This window comes from Aquarana catesbeiana, linkage group LG11, assembly GCF_042186555.1.
Source record: "Aquarana catesbeiana isolate 2022-GZ linkage group LG11, ASM4218655v1, whole genome shotgun sequence".
In the NCBI taxonomy this organism is placed as follows: domain Eukaryota; kingdom Metazoa; phylum Chordata; class Amphibia; order Anura; family Ranidae; genus Aquarana; species Aquarana catesbeiana.
Genome location: NC_133334.1, coordinates 89,983,315 through 90,000,640, shown reverse-complemented (window position 1 = coordinate 90,000,640; position 17,326 = coordinate 89,983,315). Strand labels below are relative to the sequence as shown.

The following is a 17,326-nucleotide window of genomic DNA, read 5'->3' as shown; positions in this document are numbered from 1 at the left end:
TAATCGCATAGAAGTGGATTCTGCAGATCACATCCCTGGGGTGTTCAAGATTTGGGTTTTTGGGGCCGAGGGCTCTGTGTACACGATCAAGTTCTATAGGAGATTCTTTATCTTTCTGGAGCAGGTCATTGAATATTGCTGTGACTGCGGGGGCTAGGTCTTTATTTTCCACTGATTCTGGGAGGCCGCGTATACGGATGTTATTGCGTCTGGCGCGATTTTCTTGGTCATCTTGGTGATACATCAGTTGCTGTATCTGTATTGTGTGCTCCTGCAAGATGACTTCATGAGACTGTAGTGTAGAAACAGTCTCTTCTACTGATTGTTCCACATCTTCTAGCCTGGTTGTGACATCTTTGCGTAATTCAGAGATCTCCTGTTTGTAAGAGCGTTCAAGTCTCTGTACACATGCCTCAAAATCATGTCTGGTAGGGAGAGCTTTGATGTAAGCTTCCATGTCCCATCCACTAAAAGACCGGTGCGATGTTGGGGAATGATATGCAGAGCGCACAGATTCATTCTCTGAGTCTGGAGGGGATCTGGCGCGCTGCCTGGTTGTCATGTGAGGTGTGGAGCGCTGTGAAGTGGCTCCTTGTGAGGCCGCATGTGAGCTTGAGGAGCGGGTCGGCGCCATCTTGGATTTGGGGGGGTCGTGCTGATTTTGTCCCAAATGTATGAAAAAACGGTCGATTTCCCCCTCGGTTTGTGTGTCAGGGGTATGTCGTCCTTCTCCCCCACCTCTCTTCCCCATTACAGACCTGCCTGTGGAGTTCTGGAGTCGCTGAGAGCCTCTGTTAGTCCGGTGTGTGCGGGAGCTCCTGAGAGACACGTCTCACTCCTCCATGAGCCAGGCCACGCCCCCGTCCGTCTGTTTTTAGCGGACAGGTTCATCTCGGATGCTGGCGGGTGTCAGCGGAGACAGGTCTGGTGACATCTGCTGCCAAAAGACATATTGTGACGCATACAGAGAGCTATAGATGGTTCAACCGATTGGGTCCACCTGAAAACTTACAGGCAGACCTGATAGTCCGTCAGTGTGAAAGTGGCCTTAGATAAAAAAAAATGTCTTGGCTTTAGAACCACTTTCAGTTGGCCATTGGGCTGCCTGTCTGATAGACATGATAAACAGCCCTACACCCGACTGAAGGAGTGCAATGTCAGGCTGACAACACTGCTGTTAATTTGGAGACTGCTTAGTTTTGTCAGTCTGCAAAAGAAGTGCTGTTACTGGCAGATTCTTCAGGTGAAAAACTTTGCAACAAATTTAAAAAAATAATTTGCTGAAGAAAAGCATATACCATGAGACATGATGCTAGACATACTGAAAAATAGATTATGAGTATACATTCATTGTACGGGAACTGCAGGTTTACATGGCCTATCGATGGATTTGCATAAATGTAGGTAAGGGAGACGACTGACACGGTACTCTACAGAGGCCTGCTGCTTTCATCATCTGTAACTGCTAGAAGAAGCAGTTTCCTAACATGAAGCAATTTCTGTAATGCAGTAACATTGCATAATGTGCTCTGCAGTGAGCGCTATAACCATTTTCATTACCACCTAAAAGCTCAGCATAGATAAATATAGCAACAGTACCACCTGCAGTATGTCACGCTGTGCTGCAACTCATGTACGGAAGTGTCTGAGTTTCATTTACAGCTTTGTAGGAACGCTGTCAGGACCATTGCTATCTGTCAAAGCCAGGGCCCCTATCCAGTGCCGCAGGCTGCTGCTGTCCAATCCCAGAAAGCAGAGCTGAATCTGGGGCACCACACACCTCTGCAGCATTGTACTGCCATCTATGCACCTAATCTTGACAAATAATTCAATTGTTTATTGAAACATAGGAGATCCAAATTCAACTTGTGGATGTCATTGAAAATTATAGTTGTCTATAAACAGTAGAGGACAGAGCCACCTTGACCCATGGGATTACATTTCCGGTGCCAAAACACATATTGTGACGCATGCAGTATTATAAATCACAACGGAGAACAGCTTGGAATCAGGCAAAACTTTCAACTGTCTCATACAGCCATACTTTAAAAACCAATGGAAAAACACATGTATGAGACTACCCGAAGGTGCACAACCCAAAATATGTTCCAAAGAATACAAAGAGTTTTCCCCAGGGGGGGGTTTTAGCAGCAGCAAAACATTAGCGACAAAACATTCATATTGATGGAGTGGATCAAAAATGGAGAGTATATTTAAATGTGCAGTAAATTTATTAACATTACATACTCTGGCTAGGTAAACAAACAACAACATATTACATTACTCATGGCAAAGATGCCCCCAGGAGAATATAATGTGACAATTACATATGCCGCATAAACAACATTGTTACCCGCATGAATACCCCAATGCATTTCGACCCATTCTGGTCTTCTTCAGGGGGTGTTTTAATTCTAGGGAAATGTATCAAAAAAAGTGTAGTTAAAATTAGAAATTAGTCAGTATACAGAACATCATTGTACCATTTTAAAATGTACAAAAAAATGTCTCTCCATATATGGGGAGGTGTATTTACCATTAAGTGAATGACGAAGATGTATCACACAAACCAGATTTGTTAAAAGCATACGAATTCAAGGATCCCAATGACCACGCATATTCCCTCCGCGCTCTCCAGGCGGACCCACAGTCCATCGGTTATTAGTTTTAATTATTAAAATCAGATTAAAATTAAGAATGAAAATACAATGAAAAAGATTGAATGCTAAAGGTGGGGTGTATATGCCAAGGTGAGGGTGTAAAATGAGTGTGCTGGGTGTGTGACATGTAATGAATACAAAAAGTGTGACAGTGTATCAAACGTGATGTAAGCACTAAAAGATAAAGTGGAAAAAATATAGTGTAAATGATGAAAAATAAATAAAACTATATTGATAATTTTATCAGCTGCTTAGCTCAATTAAGATATGGTTTCTTTCACCTAATAGATACACCATGCACATCTTTTATAGCACATATAATTATGCAATATAGTTTTATTTATTTTTCATCATTTACACTATGTTTTTTTCCACTTTATCTTTTAGTGCTTACATTACGTTTGATACGCTGTCACACTTTTTGTATTCATTGCATGTCACACACCCAGTACACTCATTTTACACCCTCACCTTGGCATATACACCCCACCTTTAGCATTCAATCTTTTTCATTGTATTTTCATTCTTAATTTTAATCTGATTTTAATAATTAAAATTAATCATTATAAACCAATTTAAACAATACTTACATTTTATAATTTAACTTTTAGGTCCAACCAATGTTAATTAAATATTTGTTCCAGTACGGGCCAGTCGGTAGTCGCATATGTATTGGATACTCATAGAATACCTTAATACTAATATCTAATACCCAACTGCAGGTGCCTTGCCACCCGTCCTCCCTTCCAGGACCAAGTGTGTGGCCCCTTGCAAGTCCGATGGACTGTGGGTCTGCCTGGAGAGCGCTTAGGGAATATGCGTGGTCATTGGGATCCTTGAATTCGTATGCTTTTAACAAATCTGGTTTGTGTGATGCATCTTCATCATGTCATTCACTTAATGGTAAATACACCTCCCCATATGAGGAGAGACATTTTTTTGTACATTTTGAAATGGTACAATGATGTTCTGTATACTGACTAATTTTTAATTTTAACTTCACTTTTTTTGATACATTTCCCTAGAATTAAAAAACCCCCTGAAGAAGACCAGAATGGGTCGAAATGCATTGGGGTATTCATGTGGATAACAATGTTGTTTATGCGGCATATGTAATTGTCACATTATATTCTCCTGGGGGCATCTTTGCCATGAGTAATGTAATATGTTGTTGTTTGTTTACCTAACCAGAGTATGTCATTTTAATAAATTTACTGCACATTTAAATATACTCTCCATTTTTGATCCACTCCATCAATATGAATGTTTTGTCGCTAATGTTTTGCTGCTGTTAAAAAAAACCCCTGCGGAAAACTCTTTGTATTCTTTGATACAGCCATACTTTAATCACTTCAGCCCCGGAAGGATTTACCCCCTTCCTGACCAGAGCACTTTTTGCGATACGGCACTGGACCCTTTAACTGACAATTGCGCGGTCGTGCGACATTGCACCCAAACAAAATTGATGTCCTTTTTTCCCACAAATAGAGCTTTCTTTTGGTGGTATTTGATCACCTCTGCAGTTTTTAATTTTTGTGCTATAAACAAAAAAGTGCAACAATTTTGAAAAAAAAAGCCATATTTTTAACTTTTTGCTATAATAAATATCCCCCAAAAATATATAAAAAAACTATTTTTTTCTCAGTTTAGGCCGATATGTATTCTTCTACATATTTTTGGTAAAAAAAAATCGCAATAAGCATATATTGATTGGTTTGCGCAAAAGTTATAGCGTCTACAAAATAGGGGATAAATTTATAGCATTTTTTTATTATTATTTTTTTTATTAGTAATGGCGGCGATCTGCGATTTTTATCATGACTGCGACATTATGGCGGACACATCGGATACTTTTGACACCATTTTGGGACCATTGTCATTTATACAGTGATCAGTGCTATAAAAATCCACTGATTACTGTGTAAATGACAATGGCAGGGAAGGAGTTAAACAGTAGGGGGCGATCAAGGGCTTAAGTGTGTCCTAGGGAGGTGTTCTATCTGTGGGGGGGATGGGCTTCCACTGACATGAAAGCGATCACTGTTCCCGATGACAGGGAGCAGTAGATCCCTGTCATGTCACTAGGCAGAATGGGGAAATGAGGGAAATGCATCTCCCCATTCTACCTCTCCACACCGTAATCGCGGGCCATCGGCAAACATCGAGTTCCCGGGACCTGCAGGCACGCTCCCAAAAGGCGGCAAATTTAAAGGGACGTACAGGTACGCCCATTTGCCTGCCTGTGCCATTCTGCCGACGTGCATCTGTGTGCGGCGGTCGGCAAGCGGTAATGTTCGCTTTTAAAGTGCTCTATGAGGAGGGGCAGATTAATGAATAGTCCACCTCCTCCATTCATAGAGTAGTTATTATTACGGAAAGCGACAGTAAAGCTTTTTAAAATAAGAAATTCCGGAGAGCCGCACTCCAATGCAATCACCTTTATTGGTAAAAAAACAGTCCATGCAGCAAATGAAGACAGAAATATCAGCTAAGCACCAGCGAGGCTGTGAAACATGTTATCTAAAGCTGATATTTCTGCCTCCATTTGCTGTATGGACTGTTTTTTATACCAATAAAGGTGATTGCATTGGAGTGCAGCTGTCCGGAATTTCTTATTTGCACAGTTACTGCATGCAGAGCCAACACCCTTTCTACGTGCAGGGGAGGTGTAGTAGTAAGATTGCTGCCTGGATCGGTATATCATCTGAGTAAAGCTTTTAAGTATGATGGAGGGGGCAGAAAGGGTAGGCAAAGTCAACACTCTTGATAAGTGCCTGTGAGACATGGAGCCACTCATATTAACCCCCGTAGCTGTGATCTTCCAGTGCTGCAGGGGTTAATATGAGTGGTTGGACCTTGTCATGTGCAGTTCTATTGGGGAAGGAAGGGGGCAGAGGGATAAAGATTTCAACAAATTAAGTGGCTTAATTAACAGACTCAGCTGCTGGTCCTAATCTGTAAGCCTTGTGGGTGCGTGCCCCCGAATGCACACTATCTGCATTTGGAGACATGCACCCACACGCCTGTCAAATTGCTGCATGCGAATAGACAATGCCAATGAATAGGACTGCCTGCATGCTGATGCTTGAAACACCAGGGCATCCTGTTCAGGGAAAGACCGCCTACTGTACAGACATATGAATAGGTACACCCATGTAAACGAGGCCTAATGCCGCGTACACGCGTTCGGATTATCCAACGGGAAATGATGGATGTGAGCTTGTTGTCAGACCATGTGTATGCTCCATCGAACATTTGCTGTCGGACTTTCCGCCAACAAATATTTACTAGCAGGTTCTCAAATTTTCCGGCAAAAAAACTTTGTTGTCGGAAAGTCCGATCGTGTGTACACAAGTCCGTCGCACAAAAGTTCATGCATGCTCGGAATCAAGCAGAAGGAGCCGCACTGGCTATTGAACGTCCTTTTTCTCGGCTAGTCGTACGTCTTATACGTCACCGCGTTCCCATGTTCGGAATTGTTGGTCAACATTTGTGTGACCGTGTGTATGCAAGAAAAGTTTGATCCAACAACCTTCGAACAAAAATCCACGGTTTTGTTGTCGGAAAGTCCGATCGTGTGTACGGGGCATAAGTCATCATGCAGAGCTAGTGATAAACATTCAGAATAGCAGTTTTCCATGGTGCAGATATGTTGAAAATTCACAAAACTGTATGATATATATGCAAATGGAATACAGTGGCTTTTCAATGGGCTTGCTTAATGCACATTAACACGAAAGAAATCTTTAGGATAATGTTCTTAGACTTAAAGGGGTTGTAAACCCTCAAGGTTTTTTAACTTAATGCATCTATACATTAGGGTGAAAAACCTCCTGTGATGCAGCAGCCCCCCAGAGCCCCCCTTTTACTTACCTGAACTCAGTCTTTCCAGCTGGTGTCCCGGGTCCTGATTGGATAGATTGATAGCAGCACAGCCATTGGCTCCCGCTGCTGTCAATCAAATCCAATGACGTGGGAGCCGGGGGGCGGGGCTAAGTCATGCTGTCTGTGTCAATGAACAAAGCAGCAGGACACGGGCGCAGGCCGGCACGAGTGCCCCAGGAAAAGCACTTCTCCGTCGGGGCACTCGATGCAGAGAGGAGCAAGGACTGCCGCTGGAGGACCCCAGAAGAGGAGGATTGGGGCCACTCTGTGCAAAACCCTTGCACAGAGGAGGTAAGTATGACATGTTTGTTATTTATTCATTTTTTGAATGAGACATTACAACCCCTTTTAACGCTCTTCAATTCAATTGTGCAAAAAAAATTTCTTATGATGGTCAGTACCATCTAGTGGTCATAATGCGGTATTTTCCACAAACACATGTTTAAACTGCAGAGAATATAGCCTGAGAACATTTGAATTCAACCTCCTTCACACAGAAAAAAAATGTAGTTTGGTGGCTAAACCATAATGTAAAGTGTTTCCTGATTGGGCTAGGTGAAGAGACAGAAAGGTGACGTCAGGACCTCCACCTCATCCAACAAGAGGGTACTTTGCATTCATTGAGTGTTCATTCATCAAGTCTACAGTATGCAGCAGGGCAGCTGCTCAGCATGGGACCCGGAAGCTAGTGAAAATCTCTGCAGTAGTGGGGCCTAGGCTGACTACACTGATTTCCAGCTTCTATGGGGATCCAACAGGCATGGCACATACATATTTAACAGTGGTCAAGCATGGACCAATGGGGTTGATTTACTAAAACTGGAGGGTGCAAAATCTGGTGCTGCTCTGCATAGAAACCAATGAGTTCCCTTTTTTTTGTTTGATTTTTCAAGGCTTAAAGTGGTTTTAAAGTCAGAAGGTTTTTCATCTTAATGCATTCTATGCATTAACCACTTGCTTACTGGGTACATTTACCATAGTTGTCAAAATTGTAAATACATTCATAGGGACACTTTTTTGACTGTAGGTGGGGTCTTATTATAATTAGGGGGTGGGGCATTCATTTGTAGGCATGGCATAGCAGGGGCCAGAAAATGTGCCACGCGCCTCGGAGAAGAATGGGCGTGGTTTAAGCAAAATATTGGGCGTAGCTTAAGGGGCATGGCTCAAAGGGGTGTGGTTAGAGTCTATGATAAACGAGATAAACAAGAGATGGAGGGAGAAAGAAAGAGAGAGAGAGATGGACTGACAGCAGACCCAGATCCTACACCAGAATAGAAATATGTGTATTCCAGAAAGTTTAACAATCAGCAGATAAAGATACTCCAAACACCTGGTGTTAGCACTTCAATCAGGCACCACGGTTGTTATTGTGTCAAGATGATTGAAGCGCATTATTTATATTATTACATTGCCATATAAAATGAAATCATTCAACTCACCATAATGCAGAATCAATGGGAGCCCTGAGCGTGTCACCTGCCACTACTCCTGCCACCAGATGCCATCAGGTGCCCCCAGCGGAGTCCCTCCTTACATCAGGTGCCCCCAGTGGAGTCCATCCTTACATGATGTGCCCCCAGCGGAGTCCGTCCTTACATCAGGTGCCCGCAGCGGAGTCCCTCTTTACATTAGGTGCCCCCAGCGGAGTCCATCCTTACATCAGGTGCCCCAAGCGGAGTCCGTCCTTACATCAAGTGCCCCCAGCAGAGTCCATCCTTATATCAGGTGCCCCCAGCGGAGCCCCTCCTTATATCAGTGTCCCCAGCAGCAGAGTCCCTCCTTACATCAGTGTCCCCAGCAGCGGAGCTCTCCTTACATCAGAGTCCTTGGCAGCGGAGCCCTCCTCACATCTGGTGTTCCCAGCAGCAGAGTCCCTCCTTACATCTGTGTCCCCAGCATTGGAGCCCTCCTAACATCAGTGTCCCTGGCAGCGGAGCCCCTCCTTACATCTGTGTCCCCGGCAGTGGAGCCCTCCTTACATCAGTGTCCCCAGCAGCGGAGCCCCTCCTTACATCAGTGTCCCCAGCAGCAGAGCCCTCCTTACATCAGTGTCCCCAGCAGTAGAGCCCTCCTTACATCTGGTGTCCCCAGCAGTGCAGCCCTCCTTACATCTGGTGTCCCCGGCAGCGGAGCCCTCCTTACATCAGTGTCACCAGCAGCGGAGCCCCTCCTTACATCTGGTGTGCCCAGCAGCAGAGCCCTCCTTACATCAGTGTCACCGGCAGCGGAGTCCCTCCTTACATCTGTGTCCCCGGCAGCGGAGCCCTCCTTTCATCTGGTGTCCCTGGCAGCAGAGCCCCTCCTTACATCTGTGTTCCCGGCAGCGGAGCCCCTTCTTACATCTGTCTCCGCAGCAGCAGAGCCCCTCCTTACATCTGTGTCCCCAGCAGCAGAGCCCCTCCTTACATCAGGTGTCCCCGGCAGCGAAGCCCCTCCTTACATCTGTGTTCCCAGCAGAGGAGCCGGCCTCCTTACATCAGTGTCCCCAGCTGCGCAGCTAAGCCCTCCTGCATGTGTGCAGTGGAGAGGGGAGGGCCCGCCGATCGATCCGTGCAGCCAATAGGCTTTAGTGTACAAGAGAATTGTCTACTTGTACACTGAAGAGAGAAGCTGATTGGCTTCCCCTCTCCTCTCCACTGAACACACGGGGAACTAGACCTCGCGGCAGCGGCCATCTTTTTGTAGCCCACCGGCCATTTTTGCCTAAAACATTCCCGGTTTCCCGGGAAAAAGGCAAAATCTCTGGAATTTAATCTGGGCGAGCTCCGATCAGGACAAGGGTGCCGCCTATCTGTGCCCAGTGCCCACCAGTGCCACCCATCAGTGCCACCTATCAGTGCCCATAACTGTGGCATATTTGTGCCTCCTCATCAGTGCCACCTCATCAGTGCCCATAAGTGCCACCTCATCAGTGCCCATCAGTGCAGCCTATCAGTGCCGCCTCATCAGTGCCCATCAGTGAAGGAGAACTGGTGGGCACTGGCTTGCAGTACTGATGGGCACTGGTAGGTGGCACTGGGGGGGGGGCACTGGTTAGCAGCATGCTGGTGATTGTGTGGGACCAATGTCCCTTTTACAGAAGCCAACTTTCTCCTTGCGCTGTCAGTGTGAGAAAAAAAAAGCTGATGACTGGCTTCTGTTTACATCATGTGATCCGAAGAGGAGGATCTGGGCTGCTCTGCAAAACCACTACACAGAGCAAGTAAGAATAACATGTTTGTTATTTTAAATGAAAAAAAACTGAGATTTTAGTATCACTTTAATTGAACAAGCTGAAGTTAGAAGCTGATTGGCTACCATGCACAGCTGCATTCGATTTTGCACTCTCCAGTTTTAGTAAATCATTGTAACTATGTAAAAGCTGCCATACCTGGAATTCATCTTTAAGTTGCATCTACATCCAAATTGGGTGAAGCATAAGTTTAATTTTTCTGCACACTTTTTTTTTTAAGTACTTCTTCAGCGTATGTTTTTCCAGGTCACTTTATGAAATCAGTTGAAATAATTAGTGTTAGGGTTGTCCCGATACCGATACTAGTATCGGTATCGGCACCGATACTGAGCATTTGCCCAAGTACTTGTACTCGGGCAAATGCTCCCGATGCTTCCCCCGATACCCAGAGGACAGCTGTGATCGGCGCGTGGGGGAGTTACAAGATTCTCCCCCAGCGGCTTTCACCAGCTTTAGTGACATACAGCGGTGATCGCTCACAGCTGACTGTCACTGCATCCTCCTCCATGCCCCCTCCTTTCCTCTGTCCCCCTCCGCTGTCCCCTGCATTCCTCTCTCCTTATCTGTCCCCCTCCGTTCTCCCCCTCCGTTCCTCTCTCCTTATCTGTCCCCCTCCGTTCTCCCCCTCCGTTCCTCCGTCCTCCTCCTCCTCCTCCTTCCTTTGTGTATGGATAGAGTCAGCTGACTCTGTCCATTCACATAACTGAAACATTGTAATCTTCTGTGATTAGGATGTGTCAGTTTATGAATGGAGAGGAGCCGCTGTCTTCTCTCCATTCATTCTCAGTGCAGCTGAGGCTGCAGAGAAAGGGACTGGGGAATCTCTATCCTCTGTCTCTTTCTCTGTCTCAAGGGGGAGATATCAGAGGTCTGTTAAGACCCCTGATATCTCACCAAAGCCCCCCAACAGGGCTGATTAAAAAAAAAAAAAAAAAAAAAAATAAAGAATAAAAAAAATTATTGTAAAAAATAAAAATTATAAAAAAAAAAAAATAACACACACATACAATGTTCACCCCCCCCCCCCCCCCCCAAAAAAAAAAAAGCACTGTTAAAAAAAAAAAAAAAAATGTCACGTGACATTAAAAAAAAAGTATCGGTAATCGGTATCGGCGAGTACTTGAAAAAAAGTATCGGTACTTGTACTCGGTCCTAAAAAAGTGGTATCGGGACAACCCTAATTAGTGTGTTTCAAATGTTTCTACTAAACACCTTCTCTCCTACAAGGACACAGTGGGGTTATGCCCTTGTAGTGGTACTGGAGGAAATATTTAACAACACTGTTCTAGTTTTTATGTTTTAGGTGTTTGGTTGCTGCAGACATTCTGTGAGGTTATTAACCAAAGCCATGCTTTTTCCCTGTCCCAGGTCCCAGCAGGAGGTTTAAACGGGTGGTGGAAACAATTCAGACTCAGCTCTTGAGCTCACATGAACAGCCGTCTGTACTGCAGCTATCAGGTGAGAATCCGCTAAAGGGGTAAAAAGAAATACATTATTAAACGGTCAATGGTGGTAGGTTGATTCACCCAGTGGCTCCTTATGGTGCTTATTGAATCCAGCAGAGAGGCCCACTATGACTGCTATAACTGGGGTAGTCTTAATTTTCCTGTTGTATTTTCCATGCTGCAAAGCAAAAGAGAATTCCAACGGGAAGTGTAAGGCCTTTCTATAATATCAATAGAAATTTAGTGGAGCTAGGAGTTCAGGAACAAAGAACTTGCTACCAGGGTGCTCAAAATGAACATGTGCTTTGCCCATACAGAGCAAAGCAACCATCTCACTTTAAAGGGTAACTCCACTTTCGTGGGGAAAAAAATAGCAAATAAAGAAAAAATAATATAGCGTATAAAATTGTGAGACGAGTCATATTGTAATGGAATGTTATTAAAAATGACCTTTCCTTTTCAATCTGCAGCCGCTGTAATTTTCTGTAAATGTCGTGCAATATGGCTACCTGGAGCTGTTCTGTACACAGAGTGTGTACTGACCCCCCCCCCCCCCCAGAAACATAAGTTCCTGCTTGTGTAATTGGCTCACCAATTTTCCCAGAAGTCTGCCTAAGATACAAGTCAGATTTCAGGCATCCCCTGCAACAAAAATTTAATTTTTGGTGAGAAACTCCCTGTAGGAACACGTTTAAAGGGATGCAGGCCCAGCAGATTTCCTCATTAGTGCTCTGCAGGTGCACACCTGATAGATAATTATGAAACCACTCTCATTAGACCCACTCATCACAGAGGCACAGAGGAACATAAGGGGATTTCTTCAGAATAACAAAGGGTAGGAATCTGCAACAAAGGTTGTTATAATCCTTGCAATGTACATAGATCACCCAGACGGGAATGTTTTATTCTCAACAAAAGTGGAGTTACACTTTAATGGTTTTCCCACTGCCAGCAGACACTTGTACTTCTTCTCTTTCCCAGCGCTCTGTATGCCTGCAGGGGGCAAAGAGTACTTGCAGGTATAAGGAACATGTGACTCCTTCTGCTTTGTCCCATGTTACAGTGCTGTCCCATGTTACAGTGCTGATGCCTGACTGGCACCCAGCATTCTCAACATGGGGGGGCGGGAACATGCTCTTAGCCCTGAGCCAGGTCAAAAGTTGCTCCCAGTGGCCAAATGGTTTATAGGAGAATTAAAGCAAACATACGTATAGGTTGCTGGTGGGGCTAGAACTAATGTGAACATACTGCTTTAGCCTGCATGGGCAAAGTGGTGGTTCATTTTGAGAAGCGTAAGCGTTCTTGCTACGTTCAACCTGCTAACATTTACCCAAAGCTGAAATTTTGGGAGAACCAAATCTTTAATAACTTGGCACTTTCTGTAACTTATTGGTTTATGATGCAGCCAAGGATCAGATGTGGACAAAGCACTGAGCTATTAAATCTCTCGATTTACATAAAATTAATGTAGATGTGAGCAGTCAATAGATATCTAGTTAGGCCTCATATACAGCTATGCAATGTGAATTGCATTAAAAATGTGTTTTCAGTGGTGCCTGTGTGCGCATTTTTTGAAGTGCCAACCCATAAAAATCAAATTATTTTGACCTATGATGCGCCCTTTGTGGCATGCAATAATGCACATGCATAAGTGCAATTGGGGCCTTTAACCTTCCATAACAAACTCTGCCATTCAACTTGTAAAACAAATAATTCAGGGCCTGTATAATCAATTTTTACTGAACAGAATCCACCATGTGCTTCTATACCGCTGGAATTTGGTACTTATGTTTAACATACAGTATAGTATCAGTGGAGATGTACACCACTCTATTACACAAGTAGTTTTTTTTCCAAAAATTTGCCATGTGCAACTCTGTTATTTTGTGATAGAGTAGAGTATCATACCACACTTAAAGCGAAAGTAAACCCATTGATTTGTAATTAATGTTTTAAAAAAACATTACATTCCTGGCACATTCCAGGAATGTAACTGTCAAATCGGTTGTGCCTTTAACCAAACTGTCAAACCATCCAATGGCTGGTGTTATAATTGATCACATGTGCAGCTCCTTGGCAGTTGCAGATCAAACAGAGGCCAAGATGGCAGCTTCCTTGGCTGAAAATGATAGGAGGGTTTACTTCCACTTTAAGCTAAAGACATGTAGTGATTTTTCTTTAATATGGAGACAGCCTAATGAAAGTGTAGCACTACCCCCAGAGGAGCTGCTGAATTGTTTTGTGATTTCTCTGCACACATGAACATGACACACCTCGCTCACCCACCACTTACTGACGGACCATGAGATATTTCATAGAATCTATTAGGCCAAGCACAGCTTAAAAGTAGAAATTCTTAGCAAGTGTACTTATACTAACAATCAATAATACAATACCAATACTCTGAGAAGTATGGTTAAACACCTGTTGTATTCTGACAAACAGTAATTAACAGAACTGAAATGCATTTACCTAGCAACAGTATATAAAGACAGTGCTAACTTGCTATAACAGTCCCTGTTTTATCCCACTGGCCTGTGATTGATGGGGAAAAAAGTTGTCCGACAAAGTTGGGGCTCTTCAAGAAAGCACAACAGTTCCCAGCAGACAACAGATTAACTTAAATTATGTTAGCCTTTTACCAGTACCAGAGCACCCTTTTCTGGGTCTCTGGACATGTGGTCCGATTGAGTCCAGTTCACACTGTAGAAGGATAATACTTCAGCAACAAAGGAAGACGTTCCACAGTAGTTATCAGCTTCAGTCCAGGTCACATAGGGTTTAAAATGAAATTGCATCAAAGTAATCCTGTTTTGTGACGTTGCTTTCACTATTCTTGGCTAAATCAATTCTACTAAGTTACAGTAGTGTACCTTCTGGTTTAAGAGATTACTTTAAATTATTAGAACTGGTAAATAAGCACAAAATGTTATCACACTGTCACATAGAAGAGATATTAGCAGGTACTGCATCTTATAGTGGGCATTGGGTGACATTGGTCAGCTTTTAAGGTGATGGAGGCATTAATTAGAGGAGTGTGAGTTGAGTTTTCTGTGTAAATATTCCCCATTTTACTATTTTCACCATGCACTTTTAGGCCTTGCCATCCTACAACTCTCTTTGTCTGCATTGGGGTGCCCCTGTCACTTTACAGCAAACAGTATGCTACAAAGGAAGAGGATTAGAGAGACAGCTACCCCGTATTTTGGGAGGTTAAAGGGAATTTTTGAGGAGTTATGTTAAATCCACTATCCCAGACTTCTAAGCCTTTCCCTATACCAGAATTCCACTTTACATATTACCATGATCTATGATGGTTAGTTATTAGGAGAATGTTGTTCTCCTCAGAAGATCTTCCAAGGTGCTGAATAACAGTTAGTAATAACATTAGGAAAAAAGTATGAAGATTTAATGCCTACTGGAAAGAGTGGGCAGGTAATAGCTCTGGCACAGGTCCCAACTCGGTTTGACAGCCAATAGTTTTTTCCCTTTTTTTGGATTGATGGTCCATGAGGAAGAACGATAACAATAAGCCAGAAAAATCATTTTTGTACGAGGGTCATAGGGGTGTTAGTCTCTACCCCAATGCCATGTGAAATATAAGTACTTTAAGCACCATAAATCAGGGTACAGTCCAGTGTTTTCAGTGGAAAGAAGGATCGGTCAATCTTGAACCTTAGAAAAGGTCTACTATGTACCACACTAAATTTTTTGCTACTTAGTATTTTTCTCCCAAATAGAATCCTTGCAAGGCTCCTGAATTTGAAGGGTACCCTTCTTTGTGTCCCTTGCTTCCCATTCAGGGACCTATTCAGAAGGTTACTATCCACATTACTCTTGTTATTAGTGTGTATACATCCATACTAAATCTGTTCCCACCTTCCTCTTGTGGAAATCCACACTCTGTAATGGCATCTGTCCCACAATACTTTTCCCAAAAGGAGATGATGTGAAACCAGAAAAAAAATAACTAAAGCCCAACTGATGTCTTACACCAACCCCCCAGGTCCTGTACTACCATATATTATTAATTGTAGCTGATTTTTAGCTAGATATGCCATAAAACTAATTTTTCTCTTGGTGAAAATAAACATCCTGGCTGCCCACTCCGTTGTGCTCTCTACTGGTATAAATAAGTAATGACCACATTCCTTATTACAATAGAGATAACACACTAGTAGTGTTGAGGAATAGAGGGGGGTGTCTGACCAGTTTAGGTTAAATTATGAAGTGCTCTGGGCACAGCTGGTCATTAGAGTGCCTGTTACATTGCCCCGTTATATTAACACACTCTGTGTTACTGCTATAACCTGAAAGTGGAGAAGGACTAGGAAATGGAGGTTGTATACACAATGTCCCTCACTGAATATATATTTCTGTGACTTTACTTGGGCTTTAAAGGTTAAGGAAACTATGACCCCTCCCACCCTCTTTACCCTACTACAAAGGCCCACAGGTATTGAGTAGGCCTACAACATGACTCCTACAAAACCCAAAGATAGTGCCTACCTCTCCTTCATTATTTCTTCACAGCATTATGCTTATTACTAAAACACGGGGGAATTTTATGTGCTGGACACTTTTATGGAAAGTCCTCTACACGAGGCAGTGAAGCTTGAAAGTGGTGACACATTACATTGAAATACTCACATAACTCACTTCCACTAAATGCTATTTGTGCTTATGCACACCTTCTTCCAATGCAAAAGTGTGAACCAAGCCTTATGCCGTGTACACACGGTCGGAATTTCCAACAAAAAATGTTCGATGTGAGCTTGTTGTCTGAAATTCCGACCATGTGTAGACTCCATTGGTCATTTGCTGTCGGAATTCTGACAACAAATGTTTGAGAGCTGCTTCTCAAATTTCGATTGTGTGTACACAATTCAGAAGCACAAAATTCCACGCATGCTCGGAATCAAGCAGAAGAGCCGCACTGGCTATTAAACTTCATTTTTCTTGGCTTGTCGTACGTCTTGTACGTCACCACGTTCTTGACGTTCCGAATTTCCGACAACATTTGTGTGACCGTGTGTATGCAAGACAAGTTTGAGCCAACATCCGTCCAAAGTCCACGGTTTTGTTGTCGGAATGTCCGATCATGTGTACGCGGCACTAGAGTGCTGCTATTCTTTAGAATAAAAAATATTTTGAAGAGAAGGGAAACTGTTCTTTCCAAAAAGAAAAATCTCCAGTATGGTCAAGAATAGTCATATATGAGTTAATTCGCTAAATCTCTTAGTAGTAATAGATTAAAACTGCTGTGTAGCCCTATGCCAAACCTATCCGAATGCCTAAGCATTTGGTCCTATGACTACTGCGTGTAGGATCCCAGTGTATGCAGTGATGCTGCCTATAGTATTTCATGGCTTCATTGTCGCCACCTTCAAAGCCTCAATTATAGTGTAGGAGGCGGGCAAGGATGGGGCCCGGATTTGAACTCAGGGCAAACAAACTGACACTGCTGATTTTAACTTCTGAAAAAGCTTGTTGTTTGGCTTTTATGCTTCATTTCTTTCTTAGTTACTGTCCAGAAACAAGAATTCAGAATAGGAGTTCTGACCTTGTTTGACTTCATTTGCTGCATGATTGTTGTGGATCAGTGACTCAAAAAATATTGAAGCCAGAGACAGCCAGGCGACCAGCATTTATAAAAAGAGATGAATTGCTTACATCTTTCACTGCAGGCTTCCTTTAAGACTTTCCCAAGTTTGTCAGTTGGCTAATGAACAAATGATATCATGCAAACATGTGCTGCCTTCCATGTAGTCAGACAGTTTTTGTTGCTCATAGCAAACAATCAGATTCATAATTTATATCACACAAGAAAAGAAGAATCTGATTGGTTGATCTAGGTATTATAGGGGATGAATTACATAAAGCGTAAAGCTATCACTCACTGCAACCAAAATGAAACTTCATTGGTTGCTCTAAAATTTTGCACCATTTTTCACCATTTTTCTTCGCGCTAGTTTTTTGTAAATTTGCCAACTTCCTGAGACCATTTATCTTTCAGACACATTGATAAATGTTGTTTTAATTCCGTGGTTGCCAACTCTCTTCAAATTCCAGGGATGGTTCTAAGTTTGAAATATCTATCC

At 43.1% G+C, this 17,326-nt stretch overlaps 1 protein-coding gene across 5 annotated transcripts in view; it reads left to right on the top strand.

Moving 5' to 3' along the window:
- The window catches only part of BRSK2 (BR serine/threonine kinase 2), a 300,811-nt gene that overhangs the window by 253,459 nt on the left and 30,026 nt on the right, over positions 1–17,326 (top strand). For all 5 annotated transcript variants that reach the window (XM_073604730.1, XM_073604729.1, XM_073604731.1 and 2 more), the window contains exon 18: positions 11,149–11,238. In XM_073604730.1, the coding sequence (XP_073460831.1) occupies positions 11,149–11,238 (90 nt within the window). The remainder of the gene's footprint in view (positions 1–11,148; positions 11,239–17,326) is intronic.